Source organism: Nelumbo nucifera, chromosome 7 (genome assembly GCF_055504915.1).
Source record: "Nelumbo nucifera cultivar China Antique chromosome 7, China Antique-T2T, whole genome shotgun sequence".
Classification (NCBI taxonomy): Eukaryota; Viridiplantae; Streptophyta; class Magnoliopsida; order Proteales; family Nelumbonaceae; genus Nelumbo; species Nelumbo nucifera.
Genome location: NC_142655.1, coordinates 3,234,800 through 3,249,961, shown reverse-complemented (window position 1 = coordinate 3,249,961; position 15,162 = coordinate 3,234,800). Strand labels below are relative to the sequence as shown.

General features: G+C 38.3%; 2 protein-coding genes across 4 annotated transcripts; one reads left to right on the top strand and one right to left on the bottom strand.

Annotated features, from left to right (window-relative positions):
• Positions 1–204: 204 nt before the first annotated feature.
• On the top strand, positions 205–8,701 carry LOC104597553 (zinc finger CCCH domain-containing protein 14). Its single transcript, XM_010259164.3, has 3 exons — positions 205–623; positions 1,861–1,921; positions 7,585–8,701. Exons 1-3 carry the CDS (start codon positions 542–544, stop codon positions 8,360–8,362), a joined length of 921 nt encoding a protein of 306 aa, XP_010257466.1. The 5' UTR covers positions 205–541; the 3' UTR covers positions 8,363–8,701.
• A 1,126-nt stretch (positions 8,702–9,827) lies between these two features.
• LOC104597554 (uncharacterized) lies at positions 9,828–12,879 on the bottom strand. Of its 3 annotated transcripts, none has more exons than XM_088891824.1 (4): positions 12,842–12,879; positions 12,070–12,320; positions 10,601–10,936; positions 9,828–10,100 (listed from the first exon to the last, which is right to left on the bottom strand). In XM_088891824.1, exons 2-4 carry the CDS (start codon positions 12,232–12,234, stop codon positions 9,984–9,986), a joined length of 618 nt encoding a protein of 205 aa, XP_088747950.1. In that variant the 5' UTR covers positions 12,235–12,320; positions 12,842–12,879; the 3' UTR covers positions 9,828–9,983. The 3 variants fall into 3 exon arrangements, with proteins under 3 accessions (XP_088747950.1, XP_088747949.1, XP_010257468.1); XM_088891823.1 differs by having other exon boundaries at positions 12,070–12,309; positions 12,842–12,873; XM_010259166.3 differs by lacking the exon at positions 12,842–12,879 and adding an exon at positions 12,469–12,827.
• Positions 12,880–15,162: the final 2,283 nt, after the last annotated feature.

The window sequence follows — 15,162 nt, the reverse complement described above, 5'->3', positions numbered from 1 at the left end:
TTGTTCATTTTTTGAAGGCCCAAATACAGGCCCATAGGCCCACAAAAGACCGGGCCCAGTACGTTGAATGCAAGTATACAACAAAGATTTTGGGTGACGTGAAGCAAATCACCTGCCCCGCGTGACAACCCAATCATCCGTCACTGTGCGCGGGGCGGGATCCAACTCATACAACAAGTCCAATCTAAACCCTAAATTTGAAATACTATTTATTTTATTTATTTCTCCCTCTCCCTCTCCCTCTCCCTCTCCCTCTGCCTCATTCTCTCTCTCTCTCTCTCACTCACGTGGTTATTAATATCTTCTTTTTGCCTCTTCATGTTTCTCTTTAGAAACCCCGCCCTTTGGTTTCTGCTCGTGGAAGCCCTAGGGTTTTGCACTCTCTTAGCTTAACGCTTATATTTTCCGCCCTTTTTTCCTTGGGGTTTTTGCCTTCATAGGGTTTTAGGGGATTTCCTTCACTTATTTCTTATCTTTCTTTCTTTCATTCTGATTTTCTCGTTCCAGCTATTTGGCTAGATCTCGATCTGAGTTTGTTGGTATGGATTTTGGAGCTGCGCGCAAGAGGGGGAGGGGTGACCCTGCTTTGAATGGGAATGGAGGGCTGAAGCGTTCCAAGCAAGGTTTGTTTTTTGCTTTCTTCATTGTTTTCACTATTTAGTGAGTTTAGGGTTTTACGGTCTCTGTATTTTTTGCTCTGCGATCTTTGGCCTTTTCCGTCTTGCCATTCCTTCTCTGGTGCAGTGGTCTAGACTATGTGTTGGGCCCTCTCTTTTTTTTTTTCTGTTCCTTTATTTATTTTTTTTTTGGGGGGGGGGGGTGGTAGGGAGTGCTTCATGTTGAAGCCACTGCTTGTAGTGCTTCGCCTCTGCTCTTGATTCGTTGGGGTTTAGTTCCCTTGACAGTTTGAGTACTTTTTGAAAAGAAAAGTTTAGAAGCATACGAGTCTGTGTTTAGGGGAACTTGTTCGTGGCTTTAGTATGACTTGCAACTTTTTATTTCTTGTTGATTTTGATTCTTTCTTCTTGTGTCCCGTGATCCGTGCTGCTTGTTTGTTGCAGCTTCTCATTTTATTTTTTGTACGCATGTCAACTTAGTTTTGCATTCTTGAGGTTCCTCCTATTTGTTAGATACCCTGAACCTCAAAATTGGTTAAGTGCAACTTGTGGCATTTAATTGCATGTAAAAATTTGGACTTTGGACACGGGTGATTCCCTATTTTAAATAAACAATTTCGTTCTAAAAAACTGTATTCCTAATGTATGTTAGGAATGATTCTCATTTATTCAGTGTATGGAGATAGGGGTTCCATCATTCGGTTGTGTTAGTTAGTGTATATGGGCTTCCGGGCTTCAGACACGAAGCCCGGAATTGTTTATTTTAAATAAACAATTTCGTTTTAAAAAACTGTATTCCTAATGTAGGTTTGGGATGATTCTCATTTATTCAGTGTATGGAGATAGGGATTCCATCATTCGGTTGTATTAGTGTACATGGATTTCCGGGCTTCAGACACGAAGTTTTTGGGAATGAATTTGTTAAAATTCCACCCAAAAAAATGAACTATGAAGAATGAAATTCACATCATTGCCCTTTATCTTTACATATTTACATGTTTGTATGGTGTGAGGAATCGGTGATTCATACCATATTTACATGGCATCAATCATAATTTGAACTTGTCACTTTAATCGTGGTAATACATTTCTTAACTGGGAGTAATGGTTCTTCTTTTTTGAGGATCACTTTTTCTAATGATGTTAATTAATGTTAATGCAAGTCTTGGATATTCTTGGAGTTCCCAGATTAAGAACTCACTGGAATTTTAACTGAGAAAAAGTATTTAATGTTCTGCAACAGAAACGGAGTCATTTACACCTGGTATAGGAAGCAAATCGAAGCCTTGCACCAAGTTTTTCAGGTTCAAATCTTAACTTGCCTAAGATAAATGTTATAATGCAATTTTCTCTATTACAAATGTTTATAACTTTTAATAATAATTTGCTTTGACCATTATCTTGCAATTTAAGGACAATGTTATCAAGGCTAATGAATTGGTCATCCAAAGTTGTGATACAGGTTCACACCATTTATTGCTCTAATCAAGATAACAAAGATTATTGAACAGATATAATGGTTGATCATTCCAGTTGCATATAACCACTTCCAAGGTTTTGTATCTCAAAAGCACTTGAAACCGGATATGATAGATGCCCTCAATATAATGGTTATATTTCAAAGCACTTAGCTGCTAGAATCAGTACATTATGTTCAACTAATATAATATCTAATGAGTATATCATCATCTAGTGGACTTTTAATCAGTTTGCCTACTGGTAAAAATGCTTTTTTGACAATAGTGTGATTTCATTAATACGAGATGTTAGGCAAGTTTACAACATAAAATGGTCAACCTATACGATTATTGTAGTGTATTTTGCAATCTAGTGTGATAATATTATTTTATTCTTTACAAATTAGGAATTTATTTTTTGGTTATCTTGAAAATCCATGTCACTGTGCAGTTGCCCTTATTTTTGCAAGGTAAAGCTTTTAATGCCTTTAATCTGTACTTTCTAGTAGTTGCATGCATTATTGTTGGAGTTTATTAATTACTCCATATTGATATAATGGAGGTTATGTAGGTTTGCCTATGAATGACTTGTAGTGGATTGGTGATGCTTTAATCAGAACAAAATATCAAACAGCTACTTGGATCTTAATTAATGGAAATGACATTTTCATAATTTGAAAAGTTAAAAGATGAGTTTTTCTTTGCTGTGAAAATTTAAAGGATCATACAGTTGCATCATGAAGCAAGTGTTGTCCAATTGGTTTTTTAATCCCTATGTATTATATAGTTGAATGGTCTAGTGTGGGTGTTGAGGATGGCATGTATCTATGAAGTTTCTCTATTTGCAAAATTACTGGTATAAGAATCTAATCTTATTTAGTATTATGTTTTTTAATAGAGAAATTGTTGGGATATTTATCAAAAAAATTGTTGGGGTCGATATTCACATCCTTTCCCCATCATCTAATCAACCGTCTGTTGAAAAGAGGAGGATGCGTTTTGTTTCCTATTTCACAGGAAAAAAGTTATACATATAAGAACAATGGAATGTGTGAGAAGGAAGTGTCATTGAAAGGTGGAAATTTTAGGAACAAATCAAGATGTATGTTTGTTTGGGTGATGCGAGAGAGATTTTAGTTCTAATTTCATTAAGAAAGTGATTGGAATATGATATTTATAGGGAAGTGTATTGGTATTTTGGCATGGGACCTGTCTCATGCAGATCATTGGCTGTATGGTTGTATAGGAATTCACTAATTTTGTTCCAAAAAATTAAAAAATAAATGCATATTTTAAAGGGGCTGAAGAAGCATGAGCAGTGGCTTGGTGTTTACAGTTTATCCATTTGATAGGCAGCCTTACCGTGTGTCCTAGCTATGATAGAGGGGATGCCTATTTTCCATTTCTATTGGCATCTGTTCTTTTAGCAGTTGTTATTATCCAGTTTATGATCTTGTATATTTTTAGTTGCCTCGGTTGTTGTCATATTAGAAGCTTCTAGATTGTTGATAAAAAATGAGAAGATAGTATTAGCTTTTTGGTTGTCTTTGGTCATTAGAGCTTTTATTTGATAATCAGGGTCTTAGTTCATGAAATGTCCACAGTATTACAGTAGATGATGCCAAATTAGACAAATTATGTCCTTGAAGGGTGGGTTGGGTCAAGGTATGGGCGTATCGGGTGAATTGATACAGCTTTTTAGTGCTTTTTTTTTTAATTTTTTTTTCGCAACTGGTTCAGGGGAGCTGTTTTAGGCCTCCTCCACACCCTGAATCGGTCTGACCCCCGAAACACCCACTGTACAGGTGTATCGGAGGGGTTCCGGAACGATACCAATCGGCTGATATGGGCCGATACATGTCGATAATTTGAACCTTGGGTTGGGTTCACCAGTAAGGATGTTTGTATGGTTAGTTCTTTGGTTAGATCTATTATTACATATTATCTCTATGGTTATTGTTCATTTCATCGAGTGAAGCATGCTATTGTAAGGCCAAAGTTCTTCGGTGGCAACTTATGCTGTATATTTGTTCTGCTTATTTCAAATCATTGACCTTGTATTTGATTGTCTAAATAGTCTTTTCCTAGGTGGTAGTATTTTGGTTACCTGTATTAGATTTCCAAATTGGATTCTACATTTTTTGTTCTATTAGCAGTGAACAGTAAAAAATGTACCTTGGGCTCTGTTTGGGAATACAAATTCGAAAAGTATGGTGATAACGCAGGTTTAGAAATACAAAATTCAAGATTTTGCACTGTGCATATTTTTATTTGCAGTTCCTCCAAGCTCAGTGATAAGTTTAGTTTGGTAAGAGTATGAATATAAAATATGCACAGTGTTAAACCTTGTTTATTGTATTTCAAAATGTTGTATTTGTACTGGTCATGTTGGCATTTGTACTCTTTCCGAACTGGGCCTTAGAATGTTTTTAGTTTTTGGGATTCTTTGTTCTTTAGGTAGATTAATTTATATTTTATAATTTCTGTTCCATCATTAATTGAAAGTAGTGCCTCATATGTTTTAGGTTTTTTGATCATTTGTCAAATAATTGTAGAATTTTTAAACATTATCAAGCTGGTTGAATATCTGGACATTAAATTCTAAGGTCATATTGTGCATATTATGGTAAGAGATGTCCCCTATCCTAACAAATGATGTCCCCTATCCTACTTTTGTCAAAGGTTTTTCCTTATATTACGGGGACTGTTTCTTGATGTTCATCTTGTATGGTAAGAGATGAGTTAGTTGGTGATAAGAAATGGGAGTTATGTATTAAGTCTCAATGAAATCTACATATATGAATAGCATGAATGTATGCGTAAGTAATTTTAAATATCATGGTAAACTGTGGTTTTGATATTTGGGTATGTAGGCATGTAGGCTAGTGGTCATTAGACTGCAGCATTTGACAACCTTGGATTGCTTCTATTTGGATGCTGGCTTTGTACTTCATAACCAATGGGCTGTGAATTATATATGTTAATTCTTTCAATTTCTTAGCATGTCTAACCGATATCTGTTTTTTTATCTTTTAATTTTTAGAGTTTGGGATGAGTTGATTTCTTTTGCTGGGTGATACTAGTAGAAATGGTAGCTTTTAATTATGGTGCCTTATGCTCCCCAGGGACTATGTGAGAAGGATGAATCGTTACGAAACTGTGTGATGATAGTTAGGTGGCTGGTCTCAGGAGGCAGGAGTACAAGGCATATGGGATAGTTAAAAAGGATTTATAGTTTGTTTTAGTTTGAAACTAAGGTCATCGGTTGGCATCTATTGTTGTGACTGTTACAAACTGTGTGATCGAAGTGAGATCTCTCTACACAATGAACATTGAACAGTGTGTCATACCTGAATTGTTGTCTTTTTTTGTACGTTAGGTTGTTTCAACTTGTGCAGTTGTGCCTTTCTGAACTTCTAGGTATGATAGGCATAGGATTTGTTCAACTTCCATTGTTTAGCGGCTCTAGTAATTGTTTAAAAAAGATGAATGGCTTTTCGCTTCACTCTGAGTATTGCTGTGGAAGGTTCGTGGCCTCTCTTATTAGATGTGAAAGGCTTTTTGCTTCACTCTTTTGAGTAAGCATTTGGTGCTTTAGCTGACTTGCTGGCGGGGTAAGACTGAATATTGACCATTGGTCCCCACGCCCAAGGTTAAAGCGGCATTGATTAGGGTTGATATGGTTATGTCAGCTTTGTGCTGTATAGTTAGTGATAAAAGTATCGGTAATGGTACCTATGCGGTGTAAGTGGTACTTGGGTAATTTATGTGAATTAGGTGCATATTTGGTATCACATATTCAACAAGTCTCCTTCCTAAATGTATTATACCTAGATTTGGATGTTTTCAATATTATTTCACCGACAGTTGATGGATGTGTCAATTATCATGCTGGTTTAGCCTTCATTTGTTGAGTGTGGATTGTTGTGTGACTTGATTTTCTACTTTTTTTTTTATTTATTTCATAGATTTAGATAATTGTTAATTTACTGGTTTATACTCTAGTTAAATTTAAGCGGGCCTGGCTGGAATTGAGCGTTTGTTAAAATGTTAAGGGACCTCTTTTACTCGTTGATTATTGATTTGTGCAGTTGTGCAGTTGTGCAGTTGTGCCTTTCTGAACTTCTAGGTATGATAGGCATAGGATTTGTTCAACTTCCATTGTTTAGCGGCTCTAGTAATTGTTTAAAAAAGATGAATGGCTTTTCGCTTCACTCTGAGTATTGCTGTGGAAGGTTCGTGGCCTCTCTTATTAGATGTGAAAGGCTTTTTGCTTCACTCTTTTGAGTAAGCATTTGGTGCTTTAGCTGACTTGCTGGCGGGGTAAGACTGAATATTGACCATTGGTCCCCACGCCCAAGGTTAAAGCGGCATTGATTAGGGTTGATATGGTTATGTCAGCTTTGTGCTGTATAGTTAGTGATAAAAGTATCGGTAATGGTACCTATGCGGTGTAAGTGGTACTTGGGTAATTTATGTGAATTAGGTGCATATTTGGTATCACATATTCAACAAGTCTCCTTCCTAAATGTATTATACCTAGATTTGGATGTTTTCAATATTATTTCACCGACAGTTGATGGATGTGTCAATTATCATGCTGGTTTAGCCTTCATTTGTTGAGTGTGGATTGTTGTGTGACTTGATTTTCTACTTTTTTTTTTATTTATTTCATAGATTTAGATAATTGTTAATTTACTGGTTTATACTCTAGTTAAATTTAAGCGGGCCTGGCTGGAATTGAGCGTTTGTTAAAATGTTAAGGGACCTCTTTTACTCGTTGATTATTGATTCATCTTTATAGCATGTTTGGTTAATGTCTGGCGGTTTTCTCTTATTAGATGTGAAAGGCTTTTTGCTTCACTCTTTTGAGTAAGCATTTGGTGCTTTAGCTGACTTGCTGGCGGGGTAAGACTGAATATTGACCATTGGTCCCCACGCCCAAGGTTAAAGTTGATTAGGGTTGATATGGTTATGTCAGCTTTGTGCTGTATAGTTAGTGATAAAAGTATCGGTAATGGTACCTATGCGGTGTAAGTCTTGGGTAATTTATGTGAATTAGGTGCATATTTGGTATCACATATTCAACAAGTCTCCTTCCTAAATGATTATACCTAGATTTGGATGTTTTCAATATTATTTCACCGACAGTTGATGGATGTGTCAATTATCATGCTGGTTTAATTTGTTGAGTGTGGATTGTTGTGTGACTTGATTTTCTACTTTTTTTTTTATTTATTTCATAGATTTAGATAATTGTTAATTTACTGGTTTATACTCTAGTTATTTAAGCGGGCCTGGCTGGAATTGAGCGTTTGTTAAAATGTTAAGGGACACTCGTTGATTATTGATTCATCTTTATAGCATGTTTGGTTAATGTCTGGCGGTTTTCTTTGGTAGACGTCAAGAGAATGTATGTTCTGTGAATCTCTGTGATTCTTCTTTTGTCCTGTATACAAATTGAAGTTGTTGGTCTCTAATCCTTGGATCTTGATTGATGTTCAATGCAGTACCGCCGGTTGTCCCTTTGGTGAGGGCTGCCACTTCCTTCATTACGTCCCCGGTGGCATCAATACTGTAGCCCATATGACTAATTTGGCTGACCTCGCAGTTCCGTCCTCAAGAAACACAGTAGGCCACCATCCCATTCCCGATGGTTCAGCTCCACCAGCAGTCAAGACTCGCATGTGCAACAAGTTCAACACAGCTGAGGGTTGCAAATTTGGGGAAAAGTGTCATTTTGCCCACGGAGAACGTGAACTTGGAAAGCCCATTGTTTCATCACATGAAGATCCCCGTGCATTAGGAGGAGCAATGACAGGCGGTGGCAGATTGGCTGGCAGGCTTGAGCCCCCTCCTCCTCCGCCAGGTCTTGCAGCTGCAGCGAGCTTTGGTGCATCTGCTACAGCAAAGATCAGCGTTGATGCTTCCCTCGCTGGAGCCATCATTGGAAAAGGGGGTGTAAACTCGAAGCAGATTTGTCGCCTAACAGGTGCCAAGCTGGCCATAAGAGAACATGAATCGGATCCGAACCTGAGAAACATCGAGCTTGAGGGGACCTTCGATCAGATAAAGCAAGCAAGCGCAATGGTACGTGAGTTGATCGTGAACATTGGTTCAGCGGCAGGTCCAGGGAAGAACCCAGGCGTACCGGCAGCAGCACAAGCTGTAGCTGCAAGCAACTACAAGACCAAGCTGTGCGAGAACTTTGCTAAGGGGTCTTGCACATTTGGTGACAGGTGTCACTTTGCACATGGTGCAGCTGATCTCCGCAAACAGGGAGTTTGAGCGCTCTTCTTTGTTTTGCTTGCTTTTTTGGTTGTGGGGGGTTGGTGGGAGGGATAAAAAGCTCCTTTGGCTGTCGTATTTGTTGATGGAGCTCGGTTTTGGGTTTGGTTGTTGGATCTTTGGATGCATCTTTTGTGGATAAGCAAAAGAAGAAAAAAAACATTACGGGTGTTAAAAAAAGTTATTCTATGTTTTTTTTTTTTGGGGGGGGGTGGTTCCTACTGATCTCTTAACTACTTTTGACTCTTGATCTCGTCTCGTATGCGTTGGTGCGGATCCTATTTTAAAATGGACGTGTGGTTTTATTGAAGGCGGACTTCGAGTTTGAAGCGATCAAAAGGGTATAACACGCTCTCTTTATAGTTGGTATTTTATTTGGCTTTATTAACCTTTTCGCTTTAAAATTTAAATGGGCAAGGAGAAGCTGAAGATGCTTATAATCAAATGAATAAATGAATGCGTGGCGTTGCTTTCTTGTGTCTTAGACTCTTAGTGTGTTTATAATTAATGTAATCATTCTTGTTGTGCGTTTGAAGATCCAGGATGGTTCAATGGTTAACCATTTCACCGAATGTGGAATCACCTTTGCCCCTTGATGTTTACATTTGCCTGTGCTGTCTGCTGTGTAGTCTGGCTGTTCCCTGTCGGCTGCCCTGCCCAGGGGAAATACTTGTCTCCTACCACCAAGTCTTGATTTTCATCTAAACCCTTGTTCCCCTAAACCATAAAATTATGTGACATTCAAACCCTAAACCTGATTTTATAATACCTTCGCCTGAAATAATTTAAAAAAAAAAGAATTCTTTCTAAGATCTTGAAATGATAATAGGTAAATAAACCAAGAATATACTAGCCTTCGGAATTCGGATAATCCAAAATTCGAATATTTGTAAGGTGGCTGGGAAAGCAAAATTTTCTCAGGCAGTGCTTCTAATTCTATTACTGATAGAACAGGTCAATCAAGTAAGTTGAAAATGCAATCCCTGTCCCTCCAAATGATGGTGCTTGTAATATAGAACCTTCTAGAGTGGTCGTGGCCAGTCCAACTAGAGATTTAGAGAGCGCATCTCATTGGCACTCAACCCAGATTTTGTGTTGAAGCTGATTTTTGAATAGTAGAGACATTTATTTACATTGTAAAATGATTTTTCTGTTTGAGCTCTAATGTTGACTCGATATTTTCGCTTCACGAACAGGGATCAAAATGGAGTAGTGTCTCATCTTTTGGCAAATAAAGGTTTCCAATCCTTTGAAAGCGGATTCTCCTATCCTCCTTCCTGGCTGTTTGTCTGCTGAATTATAGTGGGAAAGTTTCAGATTCTCCAAGGATTAACATGATCTTCTCATTTTGTTTTGCTACTTCTTTTCTCTTTAACTGTCTCCTGTTACCTCATTGTATTTGAGTTTTTTTTTTTTTTTTTTTTCATATCAAAATTCTACAGAAGGAGAGAGAGAGAGAGAAAGAGAGAGAGAAACTTAATTCATTAAGGAACCAGCAACAAAGTGTAAATAACCATTAACCACCCTTGTCAAATGGAAGCAAAAAATCCCGAAAAGCAAATAAGAGAAACAGATGAGAAGAAAAAGAGATTGCTGGCAGAAGCAGATGATCAATGTGCACTTAGAAGTTGTGTTTCCTAGAAAGTTTCCTTCCTCTAGATTTTGAATGGGTGTCTGGGCTTCCCAAAATCTTCTTCTCTTCCTTCTTGTACCGGAGGCCGCAAGCATTGCACAGCGACTGAAAACGTTCAACAGCAAAATGATAAATTGCCTATTTCAATTCTTTTGATAATACATTTAAGCTGGCCTTCAAAAAAAAAAAAAGACAATACATTTAAACTAAAAAAAAAACAAATAAAATTACCTTTTTTAAGTGCTTATATAATAAGACTTCAAATCAGCTCCCACAACGTCCCACACCACACCCCCGCCGTGTATTGGGAACACCTCCTGATGATAATACCAGGAATGATGATATCATCATCGGTAGATATTCCCAATACACGGCGGGGATGTGGTGTGGGATGTTGTGAGTTGCAGTCTTGTGGGGGCTGATTCGGTCTCATCCAATAAGCCCTTACGATTGTTTAGTGAAAAAGCACTTCTTTCAAATGTGGTAACACAGGTGTTCTGAAAATTAGGTGACAGGCCAAGCGCTTTTTCAAAAATAATGCCTTCTCTATTACGTGCTAAAAAATAAGCACTCCCAAACGGGGGATTAAAAAGAAAGAAATTTACCTTAAAGCCCTTGGGTCCATTGCGCCACAGTGGGGTATTTGTGGTTTCACACCCGGCGCAGCGCTTTATTGGATCACCACGACGATTTGCTTCTGCTATCATGTGAAAGCCATAGCCCATGAGTGCAACGTTATTGAGACGTTGCATTGGCAGCAGGCCCATTCCCACACTAGCATTGATGACGTTTGGGCCTGACGATGACGAACTCAGTAAATAATTTCTTGGGCCCACTAAGCTTGGTATCCAGTCAATCTGGTTTGGGCCATTTGTGGCCCAGTATCCATTCACATTCACTGCAGCAGTAGGTGGAGGCCCTTTTGCGTAGCTCGTCATTACCTGTAAACAAAAACCAACAGAAAATGCCTGATGATAAAAACGATGATTTAATCAGTACTCAGTACGACTATCACATTCACTAAAACTTATTAGTAGCTCATGGGCCTGGGCCGAACTGATGATCCCAAACCAACCCCTGATTGGCCAAGTACTTCACCTTTTGGCATTTTATTTATCGAGTTAGTGGTACGTGGTTCCTTCGAACTTCAATTCAACATCATTGGGCCAAGGGATCAACCGTATTCTTCTGGATGGGCTTGGATTAGAAAGAGTGGTGACTGGTGAATGATAAATCCGGAAGAGGAGGAAGTACGAGATCAGACGGTTTCTGATCAATTTATCAGGCCATGCTGGTGGGGCAGGACCCTACGAAGGTCACCATGCACAACTGAGGGACCCCTAGCTAAATCATATACTTCGGATATGATGACGAAAGTGAATCTAAAAAACAACCAAGGTCAAAAGCCTTCAGTAGGCAGTCAAATTGAATCAGGAACAATTGCATGTCCCGTCCACGTGGATGTTTAGTTGCTCGGCCACGTCAGCAAATATAACCGTCACTGGATGAGTATTCGCTGTATTAAGCACCAGCTTTTATGATAGTGAGCGGAGCATCAGCATGTTTACTTACTCCACCGTACATGTTCACGAGTCAAATACAACCACTTCCCACTAGGGAACAATTTCTCTATGCGGTCAACAGTCCAGTAGAAAGAGAATATTGATCTTGACCGTCTGAACCGGACGGTCAGATTCTAATTGGACGTCGATGGACATCGCTCTCTATCATCGGTAATGAACAAGAGTTGGAAGACTGGTTTTGTCTGTATGCGTGTATGGGGAGATGAAACTATGACATGGTGGCATGCATTTGTACATGGGCAGGACCCACCGCCATCATCTCCGGTTTGTCTCTGCCGTGAAATTCTTGAGGGTTTTAACTTTTAAGCCATTAAAATATTTTAAGAGAGAAAGAAAGTGGACGAGAAGGCAAGCTTTGCATGATGGGAAGTAGATCGATCATAGATTCTTACGTTGATCGAAACTATATTTCTTAAAACCATACGCGCGATTGATTTTCAAATTAAAATATTTGCGTGGAAGCAGAAGATCTGTTTGTCCAGAAATAATACCTGCGGAGGAGGTGGAAGAGCGTCACAAATGAATCTCCGGCAGTTTTCTGGAGGTGGGTTGGGTTGAGAGCTAGAGAATCCAAGCCTTAGCTCGCAGTCGACGCCGATGTCTGGGTTCTCGCCGGGGAATTTCTCTAGTCGGCGGAGAAGATCCTGCTCCTTCATGGTCGTACCTTTGTGGGTGAGTGATTCCGACAATGTGATTCCGGATATTCGACGGCAGCGGTTGAGTCGATCGATCTGTACAAACTCTATGAGAAATGTTCAGTCAGTACAGGAACATAATTTGCTTGCTGCTTTTTAGAGAAGACAACAATGTTGCCCTCAAAATATATATTTTGACCGTGTAAGCTGAAAAGAAGAAGAAGAACAGAAATGAAATGAACAACGAAATTAAACCTAAGAAACACTGATTGAAAATCTTTTTCATTGAGCAGGCAGCTAGGCAGGCAGACAGTCAGAAAAAGATAAGAGTAGAGAGACCGGATGAAGTGAAGGAGAAATAAGCAATCAAACAAAAAGAAGAATCATGAACCAAGACGATATGCGGTCACTTCTGTGCTTTTAAAGATTGATGGTGAACAAGTTTCAGATGAAAATTGTAGTCAAGGATCGATATGGAACAAAACAAAAAGGAAAAGGTGATTTTGTTGTATGACAATACTATAAAAGAACTCTAGCTAGTTGATACTCTGCTCGTCATCTGGAGTATTGCATGAACAAGATAGCTAGATAGACGATAATGAAGAATATGCTAGCTAGACACTCTTACATAGAATACATATACGACCATCAGATTATTCGGCTTGGAATATTCAGAAATGAAGCGATTGTGAGCTTATGTTTACCCTTTAAATAGACGACACTAGTGGGGGGATCCAACATACACGAGAGAGAGAGAGAGAGAGAGAGAAATCCATATCGGAAGGATGATATGGGCCGTGGGGATCGAACAGAGTGATCATGCAAAATAAAAGGCTAGATTCGAGCAATTTAAGGCCTATTTGGATACACTTTTGTAAAATGCTTTCCTATTTTTGAAAGTATAAAGTACAAAAAATACGACAACTTTTGTATTATGTACTTTATATTTTTTGCTTATAATTGTATGAAAAATCTTAAAAATACGAAGTCAATTTTTTATATTTCTGCTTTTAGCAAAATTGTGCTTCCACTTTTGTGCAAACCAGTGGTACCCTTCAATAAAACTCTCAACCCTACCTCCACTTACTACTGCTAGAATTGGATTGCCATTGTCTGTCTCAAACCCCAAAACCACAGAAATCATCACCAGAAGTTCAAATGGAGGTGCTTTTGCTAAACAGAAAATGTGCTTTTGTTTTAGAAAGTATAATTTTCAAAAGTTTTTATATATATGATTTTCAAAACAAAAATATCAAAGTAAAAATATTTTATATGTAGACATATTTTTTAAAGAACAAAATAGAAATCTATCCAAATAGGGCGTTAGATTTTAGAATCGATCTGTTTTAATTTTCCACGTGTCCTAGTTCGATGCCAACGTTGTGGGTCCTATCAGATCCCAAACCCTCTTCCTCGGTTCTCTCAAAACTTGACACTCGAATTTTAGGCTTGTCCAACAGTGTTAGGTTGACACGTAGATTCACTGCCCACTGACAACCAACGTCACAAGACTTAAAAAAGTAGATAGCCAGTGGATCAAGTAAGACAGAATATATTCTAATTTTGTTGACGGGAAATTAGTGATTTTCTCTTTTCATTTCCGATTCGATTTCATCCAATGGGCCTTGCCGTCTTCAGTTTTCAGGCGATGGGTTTGGACTTTGGATTGGGGGCTTTAGAGTTTAGACACACCACTGTCATTACCAGGCTTTAGCTACATTTGTATGTGTATTTTTTTTTTCTTAGTGTCCATTTGAAAAGGCTGAGCTCAACATTCAGTTAAAAGATGATTCAGCTGCTCTGAGCTCTCTGGTCTATCAACACCTCTCCCTCAAGTTATACTTCTACATGGTTCTAACCAGCTTTTCAGAACAAATCATTCTTTTTTTGTTTTCGTGGAAGATGGTGATGCTACGCAATCTAGTTGCTTCCTAGTAGAAGGTAGTTCGGACGTTAGTCTATTACATGGCCGGGTCGAACTATAAAATAAGTAGATCAGAGGTCCCAGGGTGCTTTGTTCAATGTGGGCATTCTAATGCTTGAATTAGTGTAGGAGGATTTTGAGAGAGCTTGAGAGTTTAGAATGCTAGTGAGAAAGATTAATCATGCGTACCTTGTAAAGGTGGTGATGGTACCTTTATATAGGCGAGTTGCTATGGGCCTCACAAAGCGTGTCTGAGATCATTGACCCTCCTAATCTGGAGACCATTCCACATCCAAATGGACTTCATATAAATTGATAAGGCTTATCTAAATCTGTCCAATTCGGGAAGGATTATAATAAAATTTGTTGGTATGCGACGTAATCCCAAAGAAATCTGAGAGAGCTGGTTTGCTTCTAGAAGAAGGCTATGTAATACCTCGATAGGTCAGTGTGAGTGTGAGTTGCTCGGGACCTCGGTCTTGGCTGAATGACCCGAGGTGCCCAAGGTGACTTAGACTGCTGAGACGTCCAAAGATGCTGAGAAGTCATAAGGTCAACGGATCACTCCACATGTCACGATGTCGTGATGTTCCAACATGATTGTACATAGCACATTTCAAGCAGGGTGAGTCCTAATTCCATGGTGAGATGCTATGTTGGAAAAATATGAGGTCAAGTTTTGTTGGGAGCAGATCCCAACTTGATATCTTTACATGGATCTTCTCCATCTTTGTCAGGGTTTAATTAAAATATTAACATACACCATACAAAAAAAGGTATTATGTATATCAATTGCTTAATATTTTTTAAGTGTGATTATTCTATTAAGGATGCTGACTTGTGACTTTTGAATCCGATATGATATGTCAGGGCAAATCATGTCATTAATTACATTAATCCTTGATCTTGGTTGCACTTGCAAATTCTATTGTATTTTCACTTTCATTAAAAAAAATAAAAGAATATTCATTGAAAAGTGTGTTAATATTTAATATAACATGTTTGACATTTTTTTATTTGCAATA